The sequence below is a fragment of the Halichoerus grypus genome, chromosome 1, assembly GCF_964656455.1.
Source record: "Halichoerus grypus chromosome 1, mHalGry1.hap1.1, whole genome shotgun sequence".
In the NCBI taxonomy this organism is placed as follows: domain Eukaryota; kingdom Metazoa; phylum Chordata; class Mammalia; order Carnivora; family Phocidae; genus Halichoerus; species Halichoerus grypus.
This window is the reverse complement of record NC_135712.1, coordinates 5,656,884-5,672,043: the sequence shown is the minus strand read 5'-3', so window position 1 is coordinate 5,672,043 and position 15,160 is coordinate 5,656,884. Positions and strand designations below refer to the sequence as shown.

The 15,160-nt window shown below is 46.0% G+C and overlaps 1 protein-coding gene across 3 annotated transcripts in view; it reads right to left on the bottom strand.

The window, feature by feature from the left end:
* The window catches only part of DSCAM (DS cell adhesion molecule), a 784,307-nt gene that overhangs the window by 75,069 nt on the left and 694,078 nt on the right, over positions 1–15,160 (bottom strand). For all 3 annotated transcript variants that reach the window (XM_078071697.1, XM_078071718.1, XM_078071731.1), the window contains 2 exons: positions 12,079–12,234; positions 2,544–2,677 (listed from right to left, as the gene is read on the bottom strand). In XM_078071697.1, the coding sequence (XP_077927823.1) occupies positions 2,544–2,677; positions 12,079–12,234 (290 nt within the window). The remainder of the gene's footprint in view (positions 1–2,543; positions 2,678–12,078; positions 12,235–15,160) is intronic.

Sequence of the window (15,160 nt, the reverse complement as noted above, 5' to 3'; positions counted from 1 at the left end):
TTTGGGAAATCTCTGCACCTCCCACTCAGGTTTTCTGTCACCCAAAAAGTGCTTTAAAAATAAAGTCTATTCAAAAATCTGGGCCTTGTGGTCTTAGATGTTTGAAGTACATGAACAGCCATGTGCCTCGAGAGATGGAATAGCCTGATTCTGGTTCACTTCCCGTTATTGAGGACTGTTCTGGGATTCTGGACCTTCCTTGCAAAACTTACATGCTGCTGCCCAGAAGATCACAGGCACCTTGTAATGATCCTATTTCTGGATCCATAGTGCTTTTTAATATCGTCAAAAGCAGCACAAACAGACCTAGCTAGTGGCAGTCAGACATTAGGTAGGTGAAAAACCTGATTGTTCATTCCCATTTTTTCTGGTTAGTTGGATCTTAGGATGGTCGTTTTTGGAAGGGTCTTGTTGGGACAGTCCTGGGTGGTCGAACCCCAGTGTTCTGTGCACAGAGAGACTGTGGAAATCCCTTTCTTCTCCACCCTGTGGACAGTTTGAGCATGGCTTCTTGCTATTCTATGGTGGGGAATTCACTGGCTGGAGGACAGGGACTAACATGGCCCCCGGCATCCACAAGTGGGGCTGTCTCCCCCATGCATCGGTCTGTCTGGACCAACTGCAGATGAGCCAGGCTGGGGTTTTTAGCTTAGAGATAAAGAGCAGATAGAGGGGGAGCTGCTGGTGTTCTGGGTACCCTGCTAGTCTCTTCCTAGGCTGCTGGCGTCAGAACAGCAAATGTGAGTTCTACAGCAAATAGATGGATGAATGAGTGAATAGAAATAAAGAAGCATTTCAAATTCGAGGGCAATGCAGGTATGCCTTGCTCTAGCGATGATTTTGTCTCTCTTTGGCAGAATGGTTCTATGTTAGGGCTGACGAGAGAATCAGGGTCTGCGCAGGGGTCCTCCACGAATCGCCTCTCTGAGTAGCAGACCGCGGTTGCCTGGCACTTCCTCCCAGCACTGCTTAGCATCTCTGAACTTTGATGGTAGGACTCAGCAGGTGGGAATTAACAGCATGTTTGAAACCAAAGAAGGAACCTGCAAGAAAGTTCTGGAGCCCGTCTCTGACCATTTACACGTAAATCTTTACTTCAGCTCCAGGGGGGCTCCTGTTGACGAACGTTCTCCAGCAGAGACGCAGGTCTCTGCGAGCCGAACACAGGCTCTCCCTTGTCTCTCTGGCACCGCTAATCACGCTCACTGTCTGGGGCACTCTGAGGCCTGGGGGTTCCCTACGGACTCTAGACTTTGGAAAATGTATCACTTTAATTAGAGAATCAATTAATAAATTAGTTCGAGAATGTGAGTCAGCCTTAAAAAGGAAGGAAATCCTGACACTTGCTACAACATGATGACCCTTGAGGACATGATGCTCAGTGAAGTGTGCCCGTGCCAGAAAGACAAAGGCTGTCGGATTCCGCTTCTGTGGGACTCCTAGAGCAGTCAGATTCACAGAGGCAGAAAACAGAGTGGTGGCTGACGATGCTGGAAGCAGAGGGTTGGGACGTTAGTGCTTAAGGGACAGAGTTTCAGTTTGGGAAGATAAAAATGTTTTGGAGGTGGACGGTGGGGACGGTCGCATGACAGTGTGAACGTGCTTAACGCCACTGACCTGGACACTTAGAAATGATTAAGATGGTAAATTTTATGTGAAGGTATTTTACCACAATAAAAAACAAAATTAGTTTGTGTATTCATTCCACAAATACTTCCTGAGTGACTATGCCCATCAAGTTCTATGGCCCAGCGGGGGGACAGAAAGAGGGGTCAGCCATGGTACCTACCTCCGAAAATGCCTTACATACTCCTATGAAGATATCAGGAATTTTTTGTCCCACTTTGGCTTTCTTTTCTCTAAAATTTCCCATTTGGATCTGCTTTTGTATCTGGTCTGAGAAACAGCTTAGCTCTATAATTATGACTTGGTGGTAATAATATTAATGAAAACAAATACAGCACTGGGAAGTATTAATTACCCTAACTTTTAATTCTGTCACAATGAACGAGGCGGACCACGTAATTGTCAGGGTCACAGATCCTCAGCAAGGGCCCCCATGTCTGGCACAAGAGGGGCTTGCTCGCTCTCCCTCAGTGGGGGATGGGTCCCAGCAGGAAGAAGGGGTGAGAGGTGGGACCACAGGGGGGAGGGCGGAGGGAAGGGGGGAGGCAGAGAGGGCCTGGAGTGCACATAATGACGAGTCCAACAGCAAAATCAATAGGTGTTGTCCATTGACTATCAATTAAGGCACAATTAAGACCTCTGGGTTTTGATTTTGAGAAGCCGGCTGGCAGTTTCCTGGGAAGTCACCAAATAAACAACAATTCTAGACAATTGTGTCCCTTGCAATGATTCAGAAGCGTATTTTCAAATGAGGTATAAATGAGAATGTTGCTTTGTGGTGGAGACAACGGGAGAAAAAATAAAACCACTAGAAAGACCCAAGTAGGTGGGAGACAGGAACAAAACTGTCCCCAGGGAGCGCTCGCAGCTTGTTTCTGGAAGGTGCTTGAAAGGCACTTGGTTATTTACCAACTTACTGTGGGATAGGGGTGGGAGCAGAATACAGTGTACTTTCGGATGATGCCGTTCAGCTTGAGAGGGGGAAGCCAGGACACAAACACCATGGAGGCTGAGGCTGCAGCTGCCTTCACTCCTGCAGGAGGACCTGGAACTAGAAGAGTCGTGCGTTTAGTCACAGACATGGGGCTGCGACTGGGCGCTCAGGCCCACGCTGCCCAACACGACCCCCGCTCCAGCTGGGCCTGGCCACTCTCTCCATGGTCAGCTCCTTGAGGATCAGTGCTGGCCGGAGAGAGGGCTCCACCGAGTCCCCTCGGAATCCACATGTGGAGACCCCAATCCCAGAAGCTCAGATTGCAACCTTATTTGGAGAAGGGGTCTCTCAAGAGATGATCAAGTTAAATTATGGTCATTAGGGTGGCCCTCACCTAGTAGGATTGGGGTCCTTATGGAAAAAGGGGAAATGTGGACACAAAGACATGCAGAGAGAGAAGATAATGTGAGGACACAGGGAGCAGATGGCCATCGATAAGCCAAGGACAAAAGTCTGGAACAGACTCTCCCTCACAGCCTCAGAGGGAACCAACCTGGCCCTCACCTTGATTTTGGACTTCCGACCTCCAAACTGTGAGACAATGCATCTCTGTTGTTGAGCAGCCCCCGTCTGTGGTACTCTGTTCCAGCAGCCCTAGGAACTGACAGTCTCTCTCAGACGAGAGACCGGTGAACCCCACTAGCCCTGTCCTCGGGCATGTCCGCTAAGAGCCCAATTTTAAGAATCCTGCTAAGTCAGTTCAGCCTGAATCACCTCAATAATTGATCTCTCTTGATACACAATCAACGTCTTCATTCTCTACCATACCCCAGGTAATACCTGATCATCCTAGCGTGCCTTCAGCAAAAGTCCTGTTTGATCCATCTAGTCAGAACGCCCCTCATCCCTGATGTCTCTTGTCCGTAATTTTCCACCCAGCGACCCCACTCCTTCCTCTCCATCCCTTGGCTGTAAATTCCCACTTTCACTTGTATTTGAAGTCAAGCCCAGTCTCTCTCCCTTACCGTGATCCCCCACTAAGGTGGTCCCCACATGTATACCTCACAGCAGTCCCCCTGAATAAAGTCTGCCTTGCCGCTCTTTAACAAGTGCCATGAATAACCGTTTCTTCCACAGAAATCATTCGTTCAGTTCAAGTCCCTGCCTTCCTGGGAGCCTTCCCTCCCCATTGCAGTCCCTCGTGATTTCCTGCCTCGGAACAGCTGGAGACTTTAGCTTCTTGTGCTGCTACTGAGTTTGGCTTTGAACAGGCTAGGGATGTACATCTCGCCTCCTGAGTTAGACAGGAATGAGGGCAAACTTCCATAGTCATCAGGGACCGCTCTTCCTCGCCTGAGACACTTGGTAATAGCACCGTTTTCGGCTGAGGGGAGGTACAGAAATACTTTTGATGAAGCTAGACTTTTGTGTCAGAGATTCACAGCTCATGTAGACAACAAACACTCCTCTGTAAACCGTCTAAGAAAGCAGGACATGGTGCTAACAATATTAAGCATAATTTGGGAGTGAGCTTGAATGCACGTACCCTCCCCCCCCATCTTTCTGTTTTCCAGGTTGAAGAGGGAGGATGGAGTGAGGCAGGCAGGCTACAGGGAGAGGGGAAAAGAGCATTAATGTTGCTACTAGATAAGCCTTGAGGATCTTGTTTTGTTCCTCACTGGTCTGACTGTCTACATGGAGGGTGGTTCCCACCTTGATAGAGGTCTTCAAATTCCAACCAATATAAGTCTCTTGTGAGCCCCTGGAGGAATCTTTGAGTCTCTTCCTGCTCCAATAACAACATAACTGCTCAGTAAACATTTTTGGAGTTGAATGTGTGTGTCATGATTGCCATCTCGACTCTTCTAGGTCAAAACAACAAAACCAGCAACCACAGTGAGAGCTAACTTGGGTTAGACATCATTACCATTTGAAAATATAAAATCTCGGATCAGTTTTTAGCAAGTCCCACTGATGGCAGAGGTCTAGGAAAGGGGACACATGTAAGCGATGACACCTGAATTACTAAGTCCTTAGGAACAAGGCACTGTTGTCCTGAATATGGAGGGCATTTGTGCTCAGGTTTCCTATTGGTGAGGGTAACAACAAAGACCTCCACCAATCTACAACCTGGTTCAGACCCACAAGGGCTCCTCCTGAACACCAAGGGTAGAGTGGACATTTGCTTGACCTTTTCATTCTAATGGATGCCCTGGATTCGCCAACACTCTCCATTCCTTCTGCAAAGCAACCACCTTGCTAGCGTTCACCATGCCCAACACTCCCCCTGGCTAGCTTCCTTCTAGAAGCCCAAGTGCTTGGGCAGCAACCACCTGAGGGACTGCTTAGCAAAAGTCAGTCATGCTTGTTTCCACCTTGTTTGTGACAATTATACTTGTCATGGTAATGCGATTTAATTCATTATGTAAACCAATGAAAGATGAGTGCCAAAGAAAGCTGTTTCTGTGACAATTAATGGAACTTCTTTGGAAAAGCTTTCTCAAAGGAAAGTTAAAAAAAGGAAGGTGTGGCTAGGTTTGGGCCAAGACCATTGAGAAAAATGATACACATGGCGAAAACCAAGACAAACAGATTAAAAAAAGAACCTAGCAAGGCGATTGTTGGCAAACGGCAGCATGCTTTACTCCACTCTCAGGAAGCCTAAGCTGGAAATGGCAGATGATCCATGACGGAAACAGTCATGGAACTGAGGACATAGAGATCTCTTCACACAAAACTTAAATGAGACCATGTTATTTAATTAAAGAATGAATAGAGAATCAATCTCTATTTGTATGTTTTAAGTTAAAATGCAATGTACCTTAAATGTACCTTAAAATATGTCTGTTGGTCACTGTAAACTTTAGCGACTCCTTGCTTTGATTATTTCCAGTAACTTGTCTTGATTAAATCAGATCAAAGGGCTTTCACTGCATTTACTATGTAAATCCCCATCTGACTCCTCATACACTGAGGTATGATCTCTCCTGTGCAATCTTTCCTTCTAGGGTTATTAGAATTTTATACAAAAAAAATTTATATCACGATGCTGGGAAGTGTGAGCCCTGCATTTTCACTGAGGGCTTTTGTTCAGCTCTACCACTTAGTTCTCTGTCCTGGGCAAATTCATTAACTTCTCCAACAAACCTTAGTCTCCTCATCTATGGAGTTGGAACAATAATTGTACCTATTCACGGTTTTATTGCTAGGATTATGAGAGATAATTCATCTAAAGAATTTATATGGAGTTTTGCATACAGCAGCCACCAAATAAATTCTAGCTATCATTTGTAAGGACAATCCTCATTTCCTTACATTGCACATCACTAAAGGATCCTAGCCTTTACTTTGTGACCCAGGGTTGAACTATGAACACCAGATGTTGAGAGTTGCAGAAAACAGATGGTGTAGGATGGTCTGTCTGGGACATATTTTCTTAAAACATTCTTAGTCATCAAGTTACATTTTGTTAATCTGGTTTTTTTTTTAATGGAAGTACAAGCAGGTTTAGACAATTTTCACGAATTCTTAGCCATTGTTGAGTGGATTTCTGACTTCAGATCTAACTGGTTGAAGTAAAGAATGCCGCTCCAGAGGACCATCTCTTCCGTGTTCTTCCAATTTCCCTAGGCCTCCTTGCTGCTTGAAGAAGCTCTTACAGCTCACATAGCCAGTTGCCACTGAGATCTCCACTCAGATTCACAGGTGCCTTAGACCTACCATGTCCCAAACTGGGATCACCGTCTTCCCTTCCAAACCTCCCCTCCTCCTGTACCCATTGCAAGAAATGGCACAGCTATGTTCATGGTTGCACAAGTCAGAACCTAGAATTTTCTCCCCCTACCACCCCCCAGAGGGTGTGTAAGATCAGTGAGTCCCTTAGACCTGTACGTGACAAGGTTAGTAGTTGGTCTCTCCCTCTGGCTTAGTGCTCTGCAATATCAGACCATTTCTTAGGTCTCTGGAAGTGGCCTGCTTGTCCCACCCCAGGACCTTGACACCGGGTGATCTAGGGTCTTACGTTCCTTCTGTTTAGAATCTTTTCCTACTCTCCTTCTTTTCTTTGGCAACTCTTACACATCTGTCAGATTCTACTAATTACTTCCTTGAGAAAACCTTCTGTGACCACTAGCCTAGATTAAGTCAGGGCTCCCACGTTCTCTCTTAAGGTCTTTCTCCTTCATGGCACATGTCAGGATCCACTCAAATATCTGTCTCCTCCAGCAGCCTACAAGCCCTGCCAGGCCCATCCTGTCTCTGCTGTGTCTCCAGTTGCCTGGGGCACTATCTGGAAAATACTAATCCTCAATACGGATTTTCTAAGTGTAAAGAAAAATGATTTCATCAGCTATAGTGTGGTAGGAAGAATTTTAAGATGGTGCCCAAGATTCTCTTCCTCTGATATACGTATCTGTGTAATTCCTTCCTGTTGAATGTGGGTGGTAACTGTCACTATGATGGATGGACTATTCCCATGATCAGGTTATGTTATGTGACAAAGGTGAAGGGATTTTGCAGATATAATTAATGTTCTAATCAGCTGACTTTAAGTCAACCAACAGGAGAATATTCTGGGTGGGCCTGACTTAATCAGAGGAACCCCTTACAAGAGAGGCTGGGGTCAGAGATGGAAGAAGTCAGAGAGACTTGAAGCAGTAGAGATACTCTCCCATTGGTCTTGAAGAAGCAAACTGTCCTGCTGGGGAGGGGCTATATGACAGGGAACGGCAGGTGGCTTCTGGGCACCGAGGAGATGGTACCAGTCCTACACACACAAGGAACCCAACCCTGTCAACAACCAGTAAGCCTGGGAGAGGACCTGACCTCAGACGAGCCCATAGCTCCAGCCAACACCTTGATTTCAGCCTGTGAGACCTCGAGCAGGGGACCCAGCTGACCGGTACCTGGACCCCTAACCCATGGAAACGGTGAGATAATAAATTTTTGTTATTTTAAGGTACTAAGTTTGAGGTGATCTGTTATACAGCATAAAAAATGAGTCCGTATAGTTAAGGCCTCTAATGATGTGTGTTAATGTAAAACATCAAAGTTAGTGCTTTGAAAAATTATTGCACTGGTTTGAAGTATAAGTCTGACTAAGTACACAGATACTTCAGCCTACTTCGTTACTGTCATGATCACTTCTCTGGTCTTGGTGATCAGGCATAGGCAGGGGTGTGTGTGTTATGGATGCTGTGTGTGCACATGGAGCCTGTCCGTATGTGATCCACCACGGTAGCCAGACCCACCCGAGCCCATGCTGTCCCGAGGATCCCCCACTCCCCTGAGCCATGCGCAGACCGCATGATGCTGGATAGAACCATCCACAACTGCCATCATGGTCATGCCATGCACAAGTCTCTTTTCTATTCCCATTTCCACAAGATGCTGGTATTCCTGGCCTTTGCTCTTATAAGAGCGGTATTTTCTAAACATTTTTTAAAGGAGACAAATCCTTTAACTGCGGCATCCTGTGGGGAGCCAATACACAGGCACAGGTGGATGTGGAGTGGCTCTTCTTGAACTAGAGGGGGCAGTGGGGAGCCCCCCCCGGGGCACCTCTGGGGCTCTGCCTGAGCATCCCTGCAGGGCAGGGAGCTCTGAAATCCACACGGGGGAAGGCCTTCTGGGACACCCTGGTCTGTTGGGCTGTTGGTGCACCTGCTGCCATACGGAGCCCAGCCCTGCCACGTGCTCAGTACCTGTCTATGCAGGGGTGACACTCGGGTGGTTAGGCAAATAGACACGAAGAGTCCATTGCTTTTAAGGTGCACTGAGGTGTGATCACACGATACCCGAGAACAGATGATCCATGCCTCCAGGAGAATGTATGGCTCAAGATCTGGGGACTCCAAGGATTCAGAAATAGCCTGATGTCAGTTTACTCTTCACTCGATCTTAGCTCTGTTTTCAGATGCACCCCCACCCCCGGCCCCGCAAAGAGGCAAAGAGAGTGTGAATCATGGGGCAGGGGAGCACAGATCCCCTATTGCACCTCTTGCTGGCCTTCTTCCCATATAAAATGATTTACAGAGTTATGTGCATTAGTAATGTACTCAGCAAATATTTGAACTTAAACACAACCATCTCTATTTATACATATACAATGTTTACTTTTGCAGAAAAGGATCTGGGCTGTAACAACCTTATGCCTGCAGAATAAAAATAACAATTGGAAAATTAATAGATTGGGTTTTGTTTGTGTTCTCTTTCCCCACGGCTTTGCTCAGATTATAGTCTTAGCAAATAAAAAGGTATTAGGATTTCACAAACCCTTTAGAATTCAGAATTAGCTATCTTGTGTTCAAAAAAATAGAAAGTCAGATCAGCAAATAATCTTTTGCGTTCTTGCAGAATAATAAAGTTACAAGTTCTGATTGATTGAGCAGTCTTGGGAAGAGAATCTGAAGCCTGAGCAATTCTCACGGACCCTGAGAATATGTCGACAAACCTGAGGTGATGTCTGTGGGGCCAAGAGTATGTTTATGGACCCAAGAATACGTCCACAGGTTTAAGAATCTGTCTCCTGGCCCAACGATCTTTATGGAGGCTGAGAAACTTCTTAAGGCACAGACAACTTGTTCTCTGAGCAAACATTTCAATTGCGAATTATCCCTGGCAGAAACAAACTTTTAAAAAATGTTTTAAGTTTTGATTCAATTTATTTATCTTATCTATTTTTAGTTACCATTTTATTCTATTTTTGTGTGTTTTATTAGCAAGTGATACATTTTTCCTTCTTAAGATGATCAGTGACCTAACAACACAACTTAAACTCTAGGCTTCGGACACTGGGGGTTTAGGGACCTTGTTTGAGAAATGTATGGGGCACAGAGGAGCAAACTGAATGCTTTGTGTCAATACATTAATATTTCTTTCCCCATGAGAATATCAATAAACACTGAAACTTCAATCTGTGCCTAGATTAGTGCCTTACTGAGGAAGAACTTAATGAACGTTGGCAGTTATTATTTCACTTGAATTTTATCTACAACCTTACATCATTTTAATTGAATCTGGCAGGTTAATTCAAACCTTCCAAACTGTACGATTTTGTAGCAGAAGTTTGAACAGGATCTATATTCTCTATTTGACTAAGCATTCCTTCTATGATAATTAGCCTTGTCCCTTCTTTCAATTTGATACAAAATTGCTTTCAGTTCTATAAACGGCTCAAATGCCTATTTATATTAGGTATTGAGTTTTTAAGGGTGGCTGGCACAATTCTTCACCATCTCCAAACAGTGAATTTTTCGTGTGTATCTGGGGGAGATAAGCTCATTGTTATACCAGTTTTTCTCTACTTTCTCCTAATCCCTGTTCTGCTTGTTTTTGAAAATGCTGATGATTTATCCCAAGTAAATACTGACATTCGGTTCTGCATTGCTCTTGAAATGCACACCAGCACATGTGGGATTCTCCACCTCCTTCCCGGGGGAACTGCTAGACCCAAGGCAGGGTCTTTCACCATCGATGGAATCTCCCTACACCATCGGCATTAGATACAAAAGTAGAGAATAATTGATTGACAAATTAGACTTTAGGTCTCAGGGTCAAACTTTGAGTGAGAACCCCATGATTCCTAAAAGTGGAGGATTAATTAAAAATTGATCCAAAATCGCCAGTCAATAAGCTGTGGGGAACCTTCCCTTCTTAATGGATTTCTGTACATTCTTCTGAAAAATGCAGGTGTCAAAATTTATGTTGCTAATCAATTTGCTCTTTAAATAATGATTCCAGTGACATTTGTGTTATTGCTTAGCAATGCAAAAGAATGTGCCACCCCCACTCTGAAGGAGTGGAGATCAAATAATCAAATATCTAGTGTCACGAACCAACCCACTATGTGTCAAGCTAGCTGTTTACACACATCACTTGACTTTTTATATCTTAACTCTGATCATGATGGCAATTTTGTACATGAGTTCAGTTCAGAGGTTAGGTAAGGTGCCCAAAGTCCCCTGGGCAGCAAGCGACAGAGCCAACATCTAGACATGGCTCTTTGTCTACTGCATTTTTAAAAACTACATTATGACCACCTTCACTTAGGACATAGCTTTTTAGATCTCTCCGTGAATGTGGGACTTTCTAACGGCATTTCAATTTGCTCTAAGATTTCCCTAAATAATCCAATTCCTTTGAGCAGAAAAGGTTGATACCTGCACATTCCTGGGAAGAACTACCTGTGTGTTCTGGACAAGCGAAAGCTAATGAGGCTAATTTGTGTGTACCCCCAGTGAAGCAAGAAGGACTACAGAGACGGTGAGAATAGTGTGCGAAGGTAGATGGTTGGGGGAGTAGGGCAGGGCCTGCAGAGGTGAGGACAGAGAGTAAGAACAGAGAGGTATGTTGTGGGTGTCAGAGAAGCTTTGTTAGGGGACAGAAAGGCTGAAGAAAGAGTCTATCCAGGCCTCGGAGCCTGAGTCCCCAGCCTTGCTTCCACCGGATGGATATGGGTGGAACCAGTGTGTTTGAATCCCACATAGAGATGGAGGGTGCATCAGCATGAAACCTGCCAACGGGGGGTCATAAGAATGGCTAACACCTCCCCCACTATGCTCTGCCCAGCTTCCTGGGAACAGAGTCCTGGAAAGAAGACAAAAGTTGTAGAGCCAAAATCTGCACTGAATTTCGAGTCTCATTTCGGTGTCTCATCCCCACCCTATCTCTGGGACAGTTCTGTGCTCTGATTTGGAGAGTCCCACATTGGTATCATTTGACATAGTTGCTCCTTCCTTTCTTAAGGTGGAGACAGTTTTTCTCACTGTAGCTATATTTATCAGAACTTTAACTCTTTTTTAAATAGGCTCAGATATGGCACTTCAGAGTTTCCCTTAAAATAATACAAAAAAAAAAAAAACCCTAAAAACCACTTGCCATATAGTTTTCGAAGGTTTGGGAGTCACACAAGCAAGTCTACATTGTTTGGAACAGCAAGAATTAATGGCCTGAACCAAAGTGAGCCGTAATTTAAAATTTTACTAAATCATTATGAATTCCTCTAAATAATTTTAAAAAAATTAATACAAAGCTCTCAAACTAAAGATTTATTCTAAAGTGATTCTAAAGCTGGCGTAGAATAATATGACTTAGACCGTTATGAAATCTTCCAGTGGAAGGATGGAAATCATCTGAGCCTACACTAACAGATGATGAGTCACGGAAATTATTCTGATGGGATAAAAAACAGGTATGACGTGTTTCACAGCTCTGCGACAAAAGGCATTTTTGTTTAAATAGTACTCGGCCAAAAATTTTTTTTAAAAAGAAGAAAAATTCTAAGGGAGAGAAATGATGGATACATCGAACAAAGGCGACCCAGGAAGTCGACGGTCTGAATTGCGCTGGAATGTCTTGGGAGGGCAGCCAGTGGTTTGCCCAGAGCAGAGTCAAGGACAGGCCCATGAAGGAACACGGGGCTCTGGGACCCTCCCAACACCAGCTCCTGTCCCGATGCTGTCGCTCTGTGGGGCCTCGAGCATCCCCCACAACACACACACACCAGCCCCATCTCTCACCATCCTCTTTGGTCCGAGTGAAGATCTGCTCACTTCTGACTCCGTCCCCGGCGCGGGTAAAGGCCAGCACTTGGATGCTGTAGTTGGTATACTTCTCCAGGCCATCCAGCTCCAGGGAAGGCTGTGTCGTGGTGACGTTTTTAATCTCGCCCAGCTCTGGAGGACAAGAGAACATGACCTGGTGACTGGCTGTGGGGGCACTGGGCTCGCCCGCCAGCCACCACACCCTGAAATCACTCCAAGGGGCTGTGCATGGCCTCATTCACACGGAACTGACCCAGAACAGAGGGGGCAGAATGCCGTTCTGGAAAGCAGAGCGATTCACTCCACGTTAAGTGTTATAACTCAACGCCGACCGCCAGGGCCCAACGCCCCCAGCAGCCAGTCAAGCATGCCCCCCACACTGGACCCAGGGACCTTGGGACTGCACATCGCTCACTCTGTGGGTGTATTTCTAATTGCTCATCAAGAAACTTCTGCAAGTCGAGTTTTGTTTTTTGTTTAAAAAGCAAACAAGCTCTACCCTGATGGTCATGTATTTTTAAGTACCTAACTTCTCAGGTGTTTGAACTGAGATGAGGTGGCTCAGCAAACTGTTCCTCTTACCTGGAGTGACCTCCCCCTCCCCCAGCCTCCCTGCTGAATCAGTGACATGCTGATGTGTCAGAAACGTGGTGTTAGCTAAAAACGCTTCATTTTCTGGAGTGGGATCAGCTAATCATATTCAAGGGTGGAACGTTATGCTCTCCCATCTTAGGCATATTAGAGAGGGCAATTTGAGAAAACTTACAATGATGTGTTAAAGACCTCCATGGGTGTTCTGTAACCCATGAGCCACCTAGAGAGCACCTGGAGCAGGAGAGAGTGGGATGAGGACTGCTCACCCCCACACACAACCATCCGTGGCGTGTTGGCACTGCCCGTGGGCCTGTGCCCAGTTTCTAAGAGGACGGGCGTGGAGCAGGCTCAGGAGGGATTCCTTGTTGGGTGGCTGGCTGTTGTGAAGGCCACCTGTGCATACGGATAGCAAGCTGTAGGGCTGTCAGCTTCTCTCCCTCTTGCCCTGGCAAAGACAACCACCAACCACCAAACTCATTTAACCAGTACACCAATCCTATTTTCTCCACGACCCATTCATGTTGCAGGTAGGGAAACTGAGGCAGGGGGCGGGTCAGTACCTTGCCTAAGGTTACGGAGCCTAGTACAGTCGCCGAGAGCACGGGCCACGGAACCACAGTGCATGGCCTCATGTCCACAGACCACGGTCTCAGCACCTTGCTGTAGTCGCTCGGTGAAAATGTCACACTGGTCAGATTAAACGAACTTTCTCATCCTGCCCTCTGTCTTTCTGTCCTCCGGTCCTTCTGGCATATCGCACAGAAGGCCGCCTATTAATTAACAGCCACCTATTTTGTGTTAGTGACAACTCTAGAATGTCTTTTTGTCTTTCTGGTTTCTGTCAGAGCTGGACATAGGTGAAAAGTTAAATCTCAAATAGGGCCTGGAGTGGCCCAGGCTTGTCACGCACCTGCCAGGACCCCTGTGTGGGGTGAGGGCTGTGGGGAAACAGGCATGGGAAGGACGGTGGGTCCCAGACACAGCTGTAGGCCTGAGCGTGAGCCCAAGGCGCATCACCACCTCGAGCAGATCGTGGGCCAGTCCTGCGGCCGGATGCTGTGCTGGGGGGAAAGGAGGCAAGGAAGGCAGTCCCCAGAAGGTGCCTTTGGCCTGGGGTCTTCTGGGGAGGCCAGCAGGGTGAAGACTTTTCAGGGCCACAATTTGGAAGCCTCAAGACATGGCTTTCGAAAGTGAAAAGATATTCGCTCCTGTGTGGGGTCACGGCACATTCAGAGTGGATAACCTTTAGGCCTGATGGGTTAGGAAGACTCCCCTCGGAAGGGAGGGTCTGCCGGTGACCACCAGAACTCCTCGTATTATATTATCTACTTAAGATGTTCGTTTTCCTGAACAGATCTAATATGGGTCGAGTGGATGAGGATAAAAAAACTCAAATGCTAATGGGAAAAAAAAAATTAAGTATAGATCTCATCAAGATCTTTTCAGATTTAGGAACTTCCATGCTGTGCCAAAGCTCGTTCTCTCTCTGTCTCTCTCTCTCTCTCACACACACACACACCCCAGGGAAAACAGGGTTCCACTGGGCTGAATGCCAGCAGCTAGTTATGAGACCTTGTCTACTCATTTGATCTCTGGGGACTTTGGGTTTTTTTTTTTTTAAAGGTTTTATTTATTTATTTGACAGAGAGATAGAGAGAGAGCACAAGTAGGCAGAGCTGCAGGCAGAGGGAGGAGAAGCAGGCTCTCTGCTGAGCAGGGAGCCCGATGTGGGGCTCGATCCCAGGACCCCGGGATCATGACCTGAGTCGAAGGCAGCCGCTTAACCGACTGAGCCACCCAGGCGTCCCGGGACTTTGGGTTTTTGCATTTGTTTTTAAATTTTTGTCTTTAAGAAGGGCCCCGGGGTCTCTCCCCACTGGAGAGAGTGGGCTGCAGTCTTGCTGCAGGAGAAAGTGGTGCTGATGCATCCGGACAGTTCCTGGGTAAGACACAGTGATGGGGAGGAGGATGGCTACAAGGGACAAAGTGAAGTGGATCATCTCCATCTTTTTAAAGAAAGCAATGATTAAAGCAGAAGAATTCCATCTACTCATGAAGCACAAGGCGGATTAGAATTAACATTTGGATGTTTACTCGTCTTGGGGTTCATATTGCTCTGATGAGCTGATTTATTCATGAACCAGGAATGTGACTGCAGTCAGAACCCCCATTCAAGATTACCCCCCAGAGGTTCCTGACATGGTCCGGGAGGCACACTGGGCATTTTCCTGACTGGCAGATACTCAATGCTTAGCAGATACAGAGAAAATAGAAAGGAAAATGATGACAAAAAGCCCGATCAAAACAGCATGCTTCATTTGCCATTCTTTCGAGCTTTTGTTCTTTTTTATAGTTTAAGCAGGATTTCTATCATCTACCTTTTACAAACCCCATGGGGTTATTAAAAAAAAAAAACAACCCAGTAACTAAAGAATAATGTTCAGTTGAAATCATGAATAAAATA